Below are 17,020 nucleotides of genomic sequence, written 5' to 3'. Positions count from 1 at the left end.
CCGGCCTGCGGCAAAACGAGTTCGACACCCTCCTTCGCCAGTCGCCAGGGTCTTTGGTGCATTCCTTGGACTTTGGGGGGGAGGGATGTTATAACCTGTCTGCTTTCCACTGGCTGGGGACTAATGACAATCCCACATTCCTTTGTGAGTATGAGCTTCCCCAATGAGGGGGGCGGAGAAATCATTAGCAAATTCCCTGCATAAATAAAGTTGGCCAGTTTGGAACTGGCTAGAGGAGAGTGAGCAGCAAGGAGTTGCTGCTGCTGTTGTATATATATGTTATTGTAAATAAATGTTATTTCTTTCTATCCTTCAACTCGTGCTGGATTCTTCATGGCCTTCACAAAACGCTGTTTCCCCAAGGGTCCTGGAGGGTGTGCTACAGGGCAGCCAGTGCTACCTGGGATGAAGTGGCAGCAGCCATCAGCACGGGAAGCGTGACCAGGACTGGCCTCTAGTTCTGCACAATGGTCAACAACCTACATCGGGCAGCAAGGGTGAGTTGACGCCAACCAACGCCTACCCCCACCCCCAAGTGAGCATTCACCTCCCAACCGTTCATATGGCCCCCAACCCTCCCTTTACCCCTCTGTCCCTTAAGCACCCCCCCCAACCCTTCCTTCACCACTGTGAACCATGTGTGCAGCTAATGATGCCCTCTCTGTGTCGCGACAGGAAAAGCTTTCCCATAATCGCCGGGAGAGGGCCCAGACTGGCGAAGGAGTGCCGGATATAAGAATCCACACGACCTTTGAGGAACAGGCCTTGGAGGTGACGGGGGTGGTCGAGGACAGAGAGGTCACCAATGCAGAGGTTGGCGCATGCCACAGAGGTGACGAACCACCGGGGCCCCACCTGGCAGACCTGTCAAATGTGAGTTGTTATTGCCATACAGACTGACCCATCCCTCCCACTGACCACATCTCCATTCTCTTGCAGGTCCTCCAGCCGACGGTGATGACTCATCCGGCGTGGCCCCTCCCCAGCCTCCCATGAGACCACCTCAGAGGTGAGCTCCGAGGGTGCCACAATCGACGCGTCACAGCTCCCTCCACCAGTACAGAGACACACACCACGATGGGCAGCGTCAGTGATCAGGCTTCTGGGGCACAATCAATGAGCACCACACAGCTGCTGATGTACATCAGGTGGAGGCAGGAACCCCCAGGCGAGATAGCAATAGGAGGTCTGCTGGATCCCAGGACCCAGCTGGGTCCCAGCCAGATGCTGAGCCAATGGAAACGTTAGGGAGCGGCCGGGACATTCAGAGGGAGATGTCAGTGATACTCCAGCAGGTCCATAGCCGATTGGAGGAGTCAAAGAGGCTACGGGTGCAGGAGATGTCAACAGCAATGCGTGGCACTGAGGCCAACACTGGGTGATGACCGCAGCCGAGAGCATCGTGCACAATGTCAGCAGCGAAGTGGAGGTGTCCACGGTGTGGTGCAGTCGGTGACGGCCATGGCTGAGGGCTTCGGCAGAATGTCTGCCTTGCTGGGGGATGTGGCCCAGTACCAGACCCAGGCTGACCTTGATGAGGTGGTGTGGGACATGTCCCAATCTTGCTTGGAAATAGTCGAGGCACTGCGGAACTTGTCCGAGTCGCAGGTAGGCATTGCCTAGGCACTGCAGAGCATTTACCAGTCACTGACGAGCATCGCCGAGTGCGTTGACACCGTGGTGCAGGCATTGGGGAGCCGCCAGGGCTGGCAGGGGCAGCCGGGGCTCGAATCAGCTGCTCCTCCATCCCAATGTTAACCCCACGCCCCTATGGACACTGAGTGGGAGCAGGGGGTACTTGATGCCAACCCGGACCCGTCCTATGGAGTGGGGATGGTGGCCACCCGTTCCCCCGAATTCCACCCCTCTGATGAGGCCACGTCTCGCAATCAGCACACGGGACAGGGTGGTACGGCTGTGCATGTGTCGCCGACAAGTGCACCGGGGACCTCCGGCCCCAGAGCACGCCCACCAGGGGCATCGAAGGCCACGGGACATGGTAAGCAGCTAGCTGCCTCCACCCCTTGTGTGCATTCTGGAGGTACAACTAGATGTAGCAGTAGTGCAAGGAAGACAAAGCATGTTCAGGATAACTGAGATGGGGGGTAGGAAGGGACTGAGGGGGTAAGGGTGTGGCGAACTCAGCAGGTAGGCTGGCTAAGGCGAAGGCAGAGATTGAGAGAAGCGTGCACACACGTGCATGATCTGCATGTTATGGTCACACACCAGCTGTATGTTCAGGGAGTGGAACTCCTTCCGATTAATGTAGGGCACTCCCAGCTGGCCTGGTGTATGTAAGGCCACATGCGTACAATATATCAGCCCCTGGACCTGGGCCATCCCGGAGAAACCTGCTGCCTGGGCACCTTGTTGGGCTTGGTCCATGTCAAAGTTTATATAGCTTTCCTCCCCGGCAAACAGGGCATCCGTGACTGGTCAGACACAGCTGTGGCCTGTGAGATGTCACACAGGCCCCCGCTCAAGCCTTGGAATTATCCCGAAGTGTAAAGGATCAGGGTTGCGGTGACCCTGACGGCCGCAGAGAGTGGGTGTCCTCCTTCTCCACATGTTGCCAAGTCCGCGAGGAGATGGCACAGATGCTGCACCGTTTCCTTGTTGCGGCGGAGCCTCCTGCGGCACGCGCTGCCGTCATCTGCTCGAACGACCAGTGACACCTGTACACCCTGGGCCATCGCGGGACTCCCCCTCTGGGTCCCTCCCTAGCCTGATGGGCGGCCGAGTCCTCAGGGTGTGGGGCGGGGCCCTGCACATGGGCCACCGCCATGGGCCTCTGCAGGTTCTGCTGCTGCCGTCCCCAGCATCTGGCCGCCAAGCCTAGCAGCAGCACCACTAGGGCCTGTTCTACGGGGTTCAAAATACCATCCATACCGTCCAATAAGGAAATTGGAGAGGGTGTGAGACTGACAAACAGCAGTGGAAATGGGGCTTAAGTGGTGATAATTGGTTTTGTGCCACGCTACGGCGCGATCTCGCCTACAGGGACGGGCTGGTTCCATCGCAAACTGTTTGGCATCCAGCGCGGTTCTCGTTTTTGGCCTCTCCTGCTATTCACCGGCCTCATTACGCTCTCGCTTGAGCGCAATCAGGCCAGAGAATCGTGCCCATGATATATGGTTCATGAAAGCTAATACTGGTTAAAACACAAATTAAATCAGCAAACAGCCTTCTATCTCAAATTTTAAACATACGCAAACCAAATAATTATTTAATTGCAAATAATTCCACAATTGATACATTGGGATTTAATTGGATGCAATTAATCCCCAACTCTAACCATCCTGCCTTAATCTGGAATCATTTTCTTTTGTTCGTCTTCACTTCCATTTCTGTGTGCTACTTAATTCTCCAGCCCAGGGAGATGGAATTATACCATTTGTGATCTGCATCTTTTGTTGAGCTGCATCATCTTAGTTCCACTTCATAGGTTTGCTAGTTTCTCTTAGTGCAGAGCTTCCATTAAGGTACATTTCGTTTGTACTGAGTAACCTAATTCTTGGGCTTTTAGATAGATTTTTGATTGACAAAGGAGTCAGGTGATATGTGGGGAAGGCAGGAAAGTGGATTCGAGACCACATCAAATAAGCCATGATCTTATCAAATAAGCTCGAGGGGCCAAATGGCCTCCTCTTGCTCTTAATTTTCATGTCTCAGAATTGGTTTTATTTTCAAGTTTAAGTGACTATACACTTGATAATATGTCATCATTGAGGCGTTAAGTGGAATGGTCCGTTTGACAATTCTGAAGCTTTGCACATTTTGGAACCTAAATTTAAATACAGACTAATTTGGAAGATGGTGACTATGGGTGGAATTAAATGTTGGCAACAGGGGTATAGCGCTGACTGGAGAACTGGCAGGAACTCCGGAATCTCTGTTGGGGAAGGTCCGCCAGAATTAAATGCCTCTCAGACATTTAATTGGCCAGCAGTGAGCCTTCCCCTTAATTCAGGACCTTAGAAGTGGAAATCTCAGAGAAAGATTTCTCTGAAATGCCGACCAATCAGAGGCCAGCAGTTCTCCATTGCCGTCAGCACCGCTGGGAGCAGTGGCTGCTGCCGGTGCTGCACTCACCTGAGGTCTGGGATTGCACAGGGACACAAGCCACAGGTGAGTGAGGGCGGGATGGGGTTATGGGGGAGTCACTGGCTAGAATGGGGAGGTGGAAGTTGGACAGGCCCCATTTTGCCTGATGCCAGGTCTGCCAATCTTACACTGAAGGTTGGACTTTCCATGGAAATTTGACAGGGTTTTCCTTTCGGCCTCACCGCATGGTGAGTCCCCAGCCAGCCAGCAGATGAATACCAGTGGTGGAAGGATGAAGCCATTATGTGGACATTAATTTCCCACTTAAGGGTCTCAATTAACATCTGGATGGGAATGCTGTTCATGAGCCTTTATTCCCGTGCTTAATCAGGGGGACCGGGCGAGGCACTGGGATCCATACCCAACACCATTCTGCTTGATTAAATGTCTCCCGCCTCCAAACAGCCTCCAAACCCACCACTGGATTTGATTGAATTCCACTCAATGTGGAAGATTTTCAACTTCAACAAGAGTGTAAAACTGACAGCTTTTATTTTAGGCTGCCGATCATACACTAATGATGGTCAATTCGATATTTTACAGCTGAAGTTGAAAGTTCTTAATGCTGACACTGGCTGCCTGAAATGAGAAAAATTCAATTTCCAAGCACCTTAATGAATACAAATGTAAAATAAATGATTGGCACACACTTTCTGAAGGGCTTCATAGTCCTCTACCACAATTATGCATGGGGAGCAACAGAAGTCTCAGAAAAATGGTGCGAAATGTCATTCTCGGTGTGTTACTCCATTTTCCTGATGGTTCTTCCACTCTCACACTATAGCTACAAGGGCAGCAAGGAAAGCCCCAACCAACCACGCCGCCCCCCATATTTTCTCGGCTATTTTCTTTCCATATTGGAATCAATCATTGAGTCACCCAAACCTTATTTAAAAAGAAATGCTCGTCAAAAGGAGAGAACAAATAGAAGATATTTGTTCGATAAATTCAGCAGTTCTGGGCCTCAACAGTTATTCCTTTCTGATTGCTGTGTCCATGCGCCCTGGCCTTTTCATATGTGGACTGACTTTCCTTAAGCTTGAGAAGTTGGGCTTCATTGTGATCGTTGCTCAGAATAATTAGATTTGTTTTCTCCACACACTGGAAGTTGTAAAAGCCTATTTTCTCTCTCTAGGATTAATCGTATGGCATTGCTATGGTCGACCAGAAATCTTGAGATCAAACCCAGGATTCCCAAGTCTGGTTTAGTAGATTAAATATAAACTTAATTTCATCAGGGTGTTAACATTCAGAAAGCTTTCAGGAAGTACATTGGGTAATTATTTCCTCGTACGGTTGCCCATGTTCAGAAATTAATTTTTTTCCCATTTCTCACCCTGTGACTGTGCTTTTCAATTCCTCACTGGACTTTAACAAAGTATGCTGCAGATTAAAATGCACTATAACTATCCATAATTCCTCTTAAAAATTCACACAATATAAAAGATTTTTTTTTTCTGAAAACCATTATTTAAATTTAGTAAATTTATTTAAAACATTTAGATTCAAACGTTTCAACATTTGGGTTCATATCATGGGCGGGATTCTCCGTCGGCATCATTCTCCATTTTGCCAGCGCCCGGGGGTTTCCCGGCGGCGTGGAGCTGCCCCACAATGGGAAACCCCATTGATCGGCCGCGTAATGTCGAATCCTGCCGGCGGGTCAGGGCAGAAATGTGGCGGGCGGAGAATCCAACCCGTATGCCTGACAACATAAAGTGTGGAATAAATTCTAACAGCATCATAGCCAGGTAGACAACACTAAAGTAATGAATAGTTCAGTACTGTAGTCATATATTTTCTGAAAGGTATTCCACTGTCAGCGTTTATTTAAAATCACATGGTTTTGAACTTTTTAAATTCACTTTATATTATTCCTGGGGAGGGGGGATTGCTTATTTTCTTATCAATTTAGATAGGTTTGTTCAAACATTGAGTGTTAATGACATATTTGGAAAGGACTTGGAGCTGTGATAAAACTCCAGGGAGCTAGATTAACATGAATAGTTGATTAACAAATTGCTTTAGAACATAAGATGAGCAGAGGTAGGCCATTCAGCCCTTAGAGTCTGTTCTGTCATTCACTGAAATCATGGTTGATCTTCTACCTCCATCTTTTTGCACTATTCCCATGGCCTCTGAGTTAATGACCTTGGATTAATGACAGTTCTCTATCATGTTCTGTTGCCTTACACTGTCTGGCTCAGTAACTCCTCCAAGTCATTGCATTGGAAGCTTTGCATAACACAACTTTACACACCTTGGATGTCTCATCGGTTTCATCTTCATGGACTGAGCTGGATGGTGATGGAGTAGCAGACTTGCTTCCTGGTGGGGATGGTGAGCTGTGTTGGACAGCATTTCCTCCCATGTTAAGACCAAGTTGTGCACTGAGTTGTGACTGGTTTATAGTGGTCAGCTGACCACGTTGCATTGCTCCCAGGTGTCTGATGTCTGTAGATCGGATAGCAGATCTCATAATTGACATCTGTGGGTGAGCACTGTAATGAGTAGTTTCTGTGTTTCCCAGATCATGCATCTGGAAAAGAAAATGATGGTGGCGGGGAAATAATAAATAAAATGTACTGAAGAAAAACACACATTTGTACACTGAGATTGATGGCTTTGATTATACTATGATCAGATTAGTCTCACCAGTGTTGTCAATACTCCTAAATACATTATGAAAATACATTTAACTGAAAGTCGGTACAAAATTACACATTGAAAAGAAGCCACTCCTGCAACTATCTCCTGACCAAGGAATTAGTTTATGTGTAAAGTGCATTTTAATTCGAAGCAATGAGAGACTAAAATGCTAAATGTGAACAGGCCATTTTCAGTACAGTATAAGCAACCTTACTGCATATTGTGCAGCGCACTAAACAGTTAGTTCACATACTATGTTGATTGCCACCTCAGAAAACTGCAATCTGTTGCCTCAGGTAATATTTTCCATTGCACATATTTTTAACACCAGAGTTCACAAATCCAGAAATTGGAAGATATTTTTGCTCTGGCCTTTTGTTTGCAAGATCTACAATGAGATAGCCACAGTAAATTTTATTTGTGAACTTTAGAAAAGCTTTAGTAAAACACAGGTTAGACTCATCTCACAATATTTATAAATATTTCAGACACCAAGATGTCTACGTGATTACTTAATTCAGAAATAGGATATACTCATATCTATTGTGATCAAGTAAGTGCACTATCAAACAGTAACTGCACAACAGTGGCTCCATTATAATTTCAGTCTTCCAAATGGAAGCAGACAAAGTAACTTAAAGGGTCATGTGGAAGCTGTTTCAACAGTGATCATCATCTCAGCTATAAACCAATGCTATTGGCCTCAGTAATAATTCTAAGCTGGCCTCATGTGTTACTGACTGTATCGGTAATGCTGTTAAATTCAAGCCTCCCATGCCTTCAAACTCCAAGCCCACCTTGTATGATGAAATTCACGGTTTAAAAAATATGATTTTCTAGTTGCTTAGTTATCTACCCTTGTGTAAAACGGTTGTCTACTTCAACTGGCATTGCTGCCAACCCATTGCTCATTTGGAAGATGCAGGAATACAGAAAGAAGGAACCTTGGGCTGGATTATCCGTTTCAGCGGCTAAGTGCCGGCTGAAACGGAGGGTTCGCGGGCATTTTACGACACCAAAATCAGCGCCAAACCCTCACCGATTCTGGGACTGGTGAGGGGCTAGCAGCAGCGCCGGGTGAAACTCCCGGCTCCCGGGCCAGAAACGGCCGGAGAATTGCAGGGTCCATGGCCATGCACACGGAGACAACCTGCAGCAGTCGCACTGTACAACATGGCGTGGCCGTGCGCAGACCCGACCAGCCATCCGCAACCCTACAGGGCACCCCCTGGCCATCCCCCAACAGTCCCACCAGCCCTCGTGGAAGCCCCCCAGCCAGCTGCACGGACCCCGGCCGAGTGTGGTGGTGCTGGACACAGTCCGCAGCCGCCATGCCTTGTTCCCGACCGCTCAGACCACTCATTAACTGCGTGGTCGGGAACACGGCCCATCGGGGGCGGAGTGTCACGGGAGAGCCTGCCGATGATGCGCCAATGACGTTGCAATAGCGTGCGGCACGCAACACGATTACTCCATTTTGGAGTGGGTGGAGACTCGAAAACCGGCGCTTCCCCCGATTTGGGTGCCGGAATGGATTCTTCGCCCGATCGCCGATTACGATATCGGTGTCGGACAACGGTGAATCCCGCCCCTTGTCTTTATATAGAGCCTCACAATATCCTAGAGTTTTAGTAGTTTGTAGGGAAGCCAAATGCGGAGGTGGGCTGTTTAAATGGCCCAGCATGGTGCCATGGAACTTTGTCCCAATTAAAATAAAAGCGTAAAGTCCCCCCCATTCTTGACCTCTCTGTCCTGGGAGTGTCCCTTTAAGAAAGGTTTTTGTCTTATCGTATAGCTTTAGTGATGTCATTTATTTGTGTGGGTGGAGCTGGGCTGTGGCTCTGTGAGTTTTTATGTTTGAACTGCACAGGTTGAAACAAGTGTCTCTCTATCTTCATTTTAAAAGCTGTTTCCAGACTGCTTGGTAACTTAAAAGAGATAATTGTTTTCTGGAGGGAATTCAAATCTGCTGTTTGAAAAGGGGAACAGAGTATCAATAACAAGTCTTATACCAGTGAGAATGCCGTGTGCTGGGCCACACCTTTGAAAAGGGGTTTCTGGTTTTACTTGGATTTTGTTATTGAATTGGAACTGTTAAGGGCGAATTCATTAAGGGTTATACATACATTACTGTTGCTGTGTGGGGTCTTTGTGTTTGTAATTGATAAAAGTTCTTGCTTTGTGTGATTATACAAATGTTAACTACATTCTTAGAATAAAGCTTGTTTTTTTTTACCAAAAGCGCCTAAGAAGTCCATTGAATAACACCTGAAAGTTAGGCTCTTGTGCTCATCCCAGCCAAATTCAACAAACAGTTATAGGTCTCACCCCGCCTCAATCTCCAAACACTCCCCATATCCTATCCATACCACCTCATGCCCCCACCCAAGGTCATTGGCCCCATCTGTCCCCTATGCCAAGGTCTGTCCTTCTACCCACCCGCTTTGGCCCCACATGAGCTTTATTTGAAGCTCTGCCTGTCCATTCACACTCTATGGCCCCTTGTACCCTTTGCTAAGCTATGCTCTTCCACCCACTTTCTATAGCCCCCTCATATCCCCTTTAAGAAGCCCTGCTCTTCAACCCAACCTCTGTGGGCCTCATGCCCCCATGCCAAACTCTGCCATTCCACCTAACCCCCTATGGCCCCTCATGCACCCAATATCAAGCTATCACATTTCCCTGCCCACTGGCCCACTCTGCACCTTCTAGCACTAATGAACCCCAGAGTGTATAATGGTATAACTGAGAAAATTCTTTAAACCACTTAACTTCTGTGAACAAACATTGTGAAGTTGACAGCAGAGATTAGAGACTAAACCGTCAATCAAACATATTTCCTCTGGGGGTCAGGTGTTTTATTACTCTAATAGATCACTGAGTTCTCTACCAAGAATACATAACGAGGTTGACACCGACCGAATGATCTAGGCCATTAAGATAGGAGGCAAAAAAGCTTGGTCAAAGAGATTACTTTAAAGGAGTGTTAAAGGAAAAGTAGAATTCGGAGACTCAGTTGGTGCGTATGGATAATCCTCTTTTCTAGTGACATAAATGTGATTACTAGATCCTAGGGAATAATTCAAAATATAGGATATATGACAGAATAAATTATCCTAGCATTGGAAACCAGCCTGAAATCATCAGTTTAAACTCACCATAAATTGGCCATGTACCTCATCTAAATAAAATGGACGTGCTATGGGTGCCAGTAGAGAATTCCAATGCAGCTTGCTGGAAGGCCTTTACAAAATTTCCTGGTTTACACACAGTGCTGGCCTGAAAGTAAATCCTTTGGGAAAGATGATTGGAACAATGGGAACCTGGATTGGTAGTGGTCCACAATACTGTGGAATTAAAAGGAGCAAAAGTGCTCCTCATGACTCTGCATTAAAGTTAATTAATAAAGACATTGGGCTGGATTCTCTGCTGTCGGGATTCTCCATTGCACCGGCAGCACACCCATGCTTGTGGATTTTCTGACAGCATGGGGCTGCCCACAATGGGAAGGCTCATTGACAGGCTGACGGGATGGAGATCCCCTGCCATGGTACAGCAGGACGAAGAATCCTGCCCATTATTTTTCTTTTCTCAATTTCCTCAAGTAGTCCTGTTAAAATGCATTGGTGAGGCTACTGTAGACCCAGAAAAACAGAACGGAGCAAGGTGCTACATGCTCTGATAGTTTTAAAATAGGTACTAATCCATTGATTAACAAAATATCTATTAATATCCGTCCCGCTAGCAGCAAGCATTCTGGAGATTTGAAAGCTGCCATGAATTTACCCTGTTCATAGTCCATTCATTCCCAATAAGTGGGCCTAATATAGTTCAATTTCTTTCCCGTTATGCCACTCTAGTTTAAACACTGCATTAGAATAGCTGTAGCTTACAGGCAAAGCTTACGGGCGCGATCCAAAGGCCACGTTGCGACCGAAAAGCAGCTTGCCGCGGCGCTGTATGGCCATTGAAAGCCGGGAGACTTGCTCCCGGGATCGACTCGGCTCGCAACGTCTCAAAAGATTCAACGCAATCTCGCGAGATGTTGCAATGTGAATCCCGGCCACAATGGGCAGGATCACTTTTTAGTAAATCTACATATTAGAGAGAGTCTTATTAGTAAGTGTCAGTCTAATTACAGATTCCTGAGGTACCTGAGGTTTTGGAATTCAACCCCTTTGCCTCAGAGATCTTGGGTGAGCTCCGTTCAGCACCGTTCCCCTCAAACGGGAAACGGCACTCGTGTGGGTCTCCAAGGAGCTCGGAGGCCCCCAGCTGCATGCCCTTTGGGCAGTGTGGTGCCCTGGCACTGCTGGTGCCATCTGGGTACCCTGACAGTGACAACCTGGCACCCTGGCAGTGCCAACCTGGCACCCTGATAGTGCCAGGATGCCCAGGTGGCATTGCCAGCAGCCATGGGCACTGCCAGGGTGCCAGTTTGTCACTGCCAAGATGCCAAGCTGCACATTTTGTGCACACGCAATTGGGCCAGAGTTGCCAGGCGTCGGGATTGGGAGCGGTATGGGGGGGACGGGGGACGGGACTCTCCCATTTAAAAATGGCATCCCGATCTCTCGCTACAATGGGAGTTCCGGCGAGCTCCCATCTACCTGCATGGGTAGATATAAAAGATCCCATGGCACTATTTTGAAGGAGAGCAGCTGAGTTATTCCTGGCTTCCTGGCCAATATCTATCCCTCAATTACCATCACAAAATACAGATTAACTGGTCATTATCACATTGGCTACTGTGTTTCTTAAATTACAGCAGTGACTACATTTCAAAAAGTACTTCATTGGCTGTAAAGTGCTTCCAGATGTTTGGTAGTCATGAAAAGCATTGTATAAATGCAAGTCTTTCCTTTTCCAATTAAAATGTCTTATCAAGCCGTTTCATAATCTTAATGATGTCTATCAGCTCAGTCTTCAATTTTCTAGGGAAACACGCATAAGTATAAATATAAGAATATCAGTTCAGGTATTGTTCTGATAAATCTTTTTTGCACCTTCTTCAGTGTCTCTATGTCATTTTTATAATATGGAGACACCCAGTTCACAGTGCTCCAAGTGTGGTCTGTACAAGATTGGATGCAAAGTTAATATAATATCTTTCCTTTTCAAATCTATCCCACGAGAAATGATCCCCAGAGTGTTGTTTGCTTTTAAAAAATGGCCTTAATAATCTGCATCACTCTTTTTAGTGATTTGTCTATTTGTGAGCTCAGATAGTCTTGTGGCGCAGTGGGCAGCGTCTCTGCCTTGGAGCCAGAAGCTCCAGTTTGAATCCAGGATGCTGGAATGAGACAAACAGTAGAGGGAAGCCCCAAGAATATCTTCCACCCATACAGGGCCTGAACCTGCATGGTCATCACCAATAAACACCACACTCTTAACCATCTGAGCTAACTGGCCCTAAATGTTTTAATGACAACCTTTAATTTGTTGCTCTTTACACATGTTGAATGTGTAATTCCGATTTCTGAATGCAAACCGTTGATCTACTTTCATGCCCAAGCTACTGATTGATTGTTAAAAAATACCCATTACTGGGACTCGTGCAATATTTTATTCATACAATTGATTATAGAAGTGTGACCATTGAATATTAAAAAGCAAGGCCCCATTTCAATCAATTTTACAACAGGTTTGTGGTATTCCACTGTCCATTAAGGATCATAACAGCATATGCCATTTAAATTGAATAAAAGTCTTCCTTAAGCAGACAGTTTCATAGTACTATTCAACATTTTGCAAACTTTCATTCTGAAGTATTACCATTTAAGCTGCATCTATCAAACACACATGAAAGACCCCGGTTAAAGTTAGTAAGAGTCAAATGCTCAACTTTCTTCTGTGCATTGCAAGTGGTTTATTTATACACTTCCGCCACTTAACCTGAATGCTACCACAACTGTGAAAAGTGAAACTTTATTCATATTTAATCATCAGCATTGAAAGCCCATCCTAAACTTAAAAATAATACAAGCAATTGATCGCCATTATCTGAAATTGTCTGGGCTAACTAGAAATGCACTATAGAAAAAGAGGGGTACCATATCAAAATATATAATACCTATTTTAAATCAGCTGAATTACAAATATAGCTTCAGTTGTAACTAGAGGAAGAGATGACCAGATTAAACAAAGGCTAACTTGCTTTATGTATTGACCTTCAAGCTGACTCAACAGTGAACTGTCTGGGTCCATTCTTGCACACATCTGCATCCTGTTTGTAGTTTTTCGAGCAAAAAGCAATAAAGCTCTACATTTAAAACAACCCTTTTTCAGGAAATTAAATTATTTTGTACTGTATATGGTGACCCTGTAAATCCCTATTATTTTGCTTTTAAAGACTTAATTCCATTATTCATTCTGAGCTCATTAATATCAGGATCATGGTCAATGGGTTGTTTGGAGGGAAATAGAAACATGGTAATTCAATGATATAAAATGACTGTTCATATTTAGGAATGCATATAACATAATCAATTCATAGTAATTAACAATTATACACAGAGAAAGTTTCTAAAGATCACTACAGAACTTTTCAAGTATATAAATTGCAATTTACTTTTTATATTCAGTTGAAAAAAAAAAATTCTGATCCTATTTGCCACATAAAGAATTGTTTGGCTTTTGTGCTAGCTGCTATGAAAATAATAATCCCTGAATGCAAAGTATTGTTGAAGGGTCCACATTCAAAATGTTTTGTTTTTTAAAAAAAATTTAGAGTACCCAATTCATTTTTTCCAATTAAGGGGCAATTTAGCATGGCCAATCCAGCGAGCTTGCACATTTTTGGGTTGTGGAGGCGAAACCCACGCAAACACGGGGAGAATGTGCAAACTCCACACGGACAGTGACCCAGAGCCGGGATCGAACCTGGGACCTTGGCGCCGTGAGGCTGCAGTGCTAACCACTGCGCCACCATGCTGCCTAACACTCTCAAAATGTTAACATCTCTGTTCTCTCTATGGGTGCTGCCTGTCTAATTGATTGTTTCTGATGTTTCTGGACTTACTTCAGATTTCTATTATCTGCATTTTTATTTGCTTTTTTCTTATAACAAAGACATTGCTTTGTGTCTCTTGAAGTAAGTAGCTTGGGTTACTTGACAGAATGTTAGGTGTAATTGTATTTTCCTAGATTAAAGTCTACTTTCAAATCTTTCATGCTGTTCTAATTACTGCAGTGCTTACAATGTTGTGCAACAGGATCATGAAACCAGTTGGAGTTCCTCTAAGACCTTTTCGTAAATTATTTTTTAAAACTACATACAGATGTTCCTACTGTGGAACAAATAAAATGCAAACTAATAAAAATGTCAATTAAAAAGAATTCATGCACTGCAAGATGTATTATTCCTGTATCCTGAAATTACTGAAATGGGTTTCAGGTTAAAATAGCAATTGAAACACCTCAAGGAAATGATGTGAGTTATGTCACGTATACTGGACAAAGTACAATTTATAAATTCATTTCTTTAATGTGCAAGTTCAAACTAGTCATGTATTAACATTATTGAATTGCCACTTGATCGACAGCAAGACCTGGGATAAATGGAGTGGAAGAGACTATTACTGATCCAATGGGTCTGGGGCACTACAGAACACTCAGATGTGCACAGCATTTGATGACATTTATGTAAATTAATCTTCTAAAGTCAAGTTTATTGGCAAAGTTTTAAGCACAGTGGTTTAAATAACTGTTTAATATCGCATAACACCAGCAGATGTTTCACTGACTCTTCATGGCCTCCAGGAAAATTTTGCAACATGTACAAAACAGTCTAATGCTATGACTCTCACTTAAGTGTGTGCAATTAACAGACACGTGCATCAAGTGTTTTCAACATGCTCTTGTACTGAGTTAAAGTATTCAGCAGTACTCTTCCAAAATACCTATTTAGGAAACAAACTTGGAATGAAAGCATATCTATTTGTCAGCTTAAAAGTCATATCAACCTTCATAGGTTCTCTGATGGAAGCTTAAACCAAAACTGGAAAGTTTGCCACCAACATGTGCCATGAACTGAGAAGTGCTTCTGGAGATTACAGAGAATTATTCTAACTGACAAGATGTGTGAGTATCATTTTGATAAGAGATCTAACTAATTCTTGACAACAACCATTTTCATTTCAAACTGAGGCATTCTTCGCTTTTGCACAAACACCTATCACTGCTTGATTAGGGATAGTCAGCACGGATTTGTGAGGGGTAGGTCTTGCCTTACAAATCTTATTGAATTCTTTGAGGAGGTGACCAAGCATGTGGATGAAGGTAAAGCAGTGGATGTAGTGTACATGGATTTTAGTAAGGCATTTGATAAAGTTCCCCATGGTAGGCTTCTGCACAAAGTAAGGAGGCATGGGATAGTGGGAAATTTGGCCAGTTGGATAACGAACTGGCTAACCGATAGAAGTCAGAGAGTGGTGGTGGATGGCAAATATTCAGCCTGGATCCCAGTTACCAGTGGCGTACCGCAGGGATCAGTTCTGGGTCCTCTGCTGTTTGTGATTTTCATTAATGACTTGGATGAGGGAGTTGAAGGGTGGGTCAGTAAATTTGCAGATGATACGAAGATTGGTGGAGTTGTGGATAGTAAGGAGGGCTGTTGTCGGCTGCAAAGAGACATAGATAGGATGCAGAGCTGGGCTGAGAAGTGGCAGATGGAGTTTAACCCTGAAAAGTGTGAGGTTGTCCATTTTGGAAGGACAAATATGAATGCGGAATACAGGGTTAACGGTAGAGTTCTTGGCAATGTGGAGGAGCAGAGAGATCTTGGGGTCTATGTTCATACATCTTTGAAAGTTGCCACTCAAGTGGATAGAGCTGTGAAGAAGGCCTATGGTGTGCTCGCGTTCATTAACAGAGGGATTGAATTTAAGAGCCGTGAGGTGATGATGCAGCTGTACAAAACTTTGGTAAGGCCACATTTGGAGTACTGTGTACAGTTCTGGTCGCCTCATTTTAGGAAGGATGTGGAAGCTTTGGAAAAGGTGCAAAGAAGATTTACCAGGATGTTGCCTGGAATGGAGAGTAGGTCTTACGAGGAAAGGTTGAGGGTGCTAGGCCTTTTCTCATTAGAACGGAGAAGGATGAGGGGCGACTTGATAGAGGTTTATAAGATGATCAGGGGAATAGATAGAGTAGACAGTCAGAGACTTTTTCCCCGGGTGGAACAAACCATTACAAGGGGACATAAATTTAAGGTGAAAGGTGGAAGATATAGGAGGGATATCAGAGGTAGGTTCTTTACCCAGAGAGTAGTGGGGGCATGGAATGCACTGCCTGTGGAAGTAGTTGAGTCGGAAACATTAGGGACCTTCAAGCAGCTATTGGATAGGTACATGGATTACGGTTAAATGATATAGTGTAGATTTATTTGTTCTCAAGGGCAGCACGGTAGCATTGTGGATAGCACAATTGCTTCACAGCTCCAGGGTCCCAGGTACGATTCCGGCTTGGGTCACTGACTGTGCGGAGTCTGCACGTCCTCCCCGTGTCTGCGTGGGTTTCCTCCGGGTGCTCCGGTTTCCTCCCACAATCCAAAGATGTGCAGGTTAGGTGAATTGGCCAATGATAAATTGCCCTTAATGTCCAAATTGACCTTGGTGTTGGGTGAAGGTGTTGAGTTTGGGTGGGGTGCTCTTTCCGGGGGCCGGTGCGGACTCGGGGGGCCGGGTGGCCTCCTTCTGCACTGTGGATTCAATGATAATCTATGATTAATCTAGGACAAAGGTTCGGCACAACATCGTGGGCCGAAGGGCCTGTTCTGTGCTGTATTTTCTATGTTCTATGTTTTATTGTTGCTGTCATTTCAGTATAATCTACATCAGAACACTTGCGTGTTGGCTCTAACTAGTAACTACTACTTTGCTGTATCTGTATCTGGCCTGGCTGGCTGTTCTTTACTACTGCACATTGTGCAGCAGTTGGCAGACTGGGAAGCCAATGTTGGTAGCCCTGAGGCACGGTTTATTAATGTTACTTACCAGCTGCTACCTATGTGGTGTTAGCAAGCAGGTCTGGAAGTGTGCCAGCTTTCAGCAGTAGAACTGAGGCATCCCTGAAGCCTTCCCATTTACCCCTGCCTGTCACCACTTGACACAGAGCAGTGGTGGGTGTGATCCCCAAGGCTACTGACATACACTGCCAGAGTTTAATGTAACTGCAGTCTAAAGCTGTATTTACACGCTGCTAACTATTTAGTACTGGCAATGACAGCAGTAAAGGTTTACAGTTCAGTGACTATTTGGTGGTTCGT

At 45.2% G+C, this 17,020-nt stretch overlaps 1 protein-coding gene across 9 annotated transcripts in view; it reads right to left on the bottom strand.

Annotated features, from left to right (window-relative positions):
• Window positions 1-17,020, bottom strand: part of tox (thymocyte selection-associated high mobility group box) — a 449,045-nt gene that overhangs the window by 72,658 nt on the left and 359,367 nt on the right. For 8 of the 9 annotated variants that reach the window (XM_072467723.1, XM_072467717.1, XM_072467722.1 and 5 more), the window contains one exon: window positions 6,365-6,643. The exons of the other annotated variant lie outside the window; for it this stretch is intronic. In XM_072467723.1, coding sequence (XP_072323824.1) covers window positions 6,365-6,643 — 279 coding nt within the window. The remainder of the gene's footprint in view (window positions 1-6,364; window positions 6,644-17,020) is intronic. 9 annotated transcript variants of the gene reach the window in all.

This window comes from Scyliorhinus torazame, chromosome 11, assembly GCF_047496885.1.
Source record: "Scyliorhinus torazame isolate Kashiwa2021f chromosome 11, sScyTor2.1, whole genome shotgun sequence".
NCBI classification, from domain to species: Eukaryota; Metazoa; Chordata; class Chondrichthyes; order Carcharhiniformes; family Scyliorhinidae; genus Scyliorhinus; species Scyliorhinus torazame.
The sequence above is the reverse complement of the archived record's forward strand: the minus strand, read 5'-3'. Positions and strand labels throughout refer to the sequence as shown.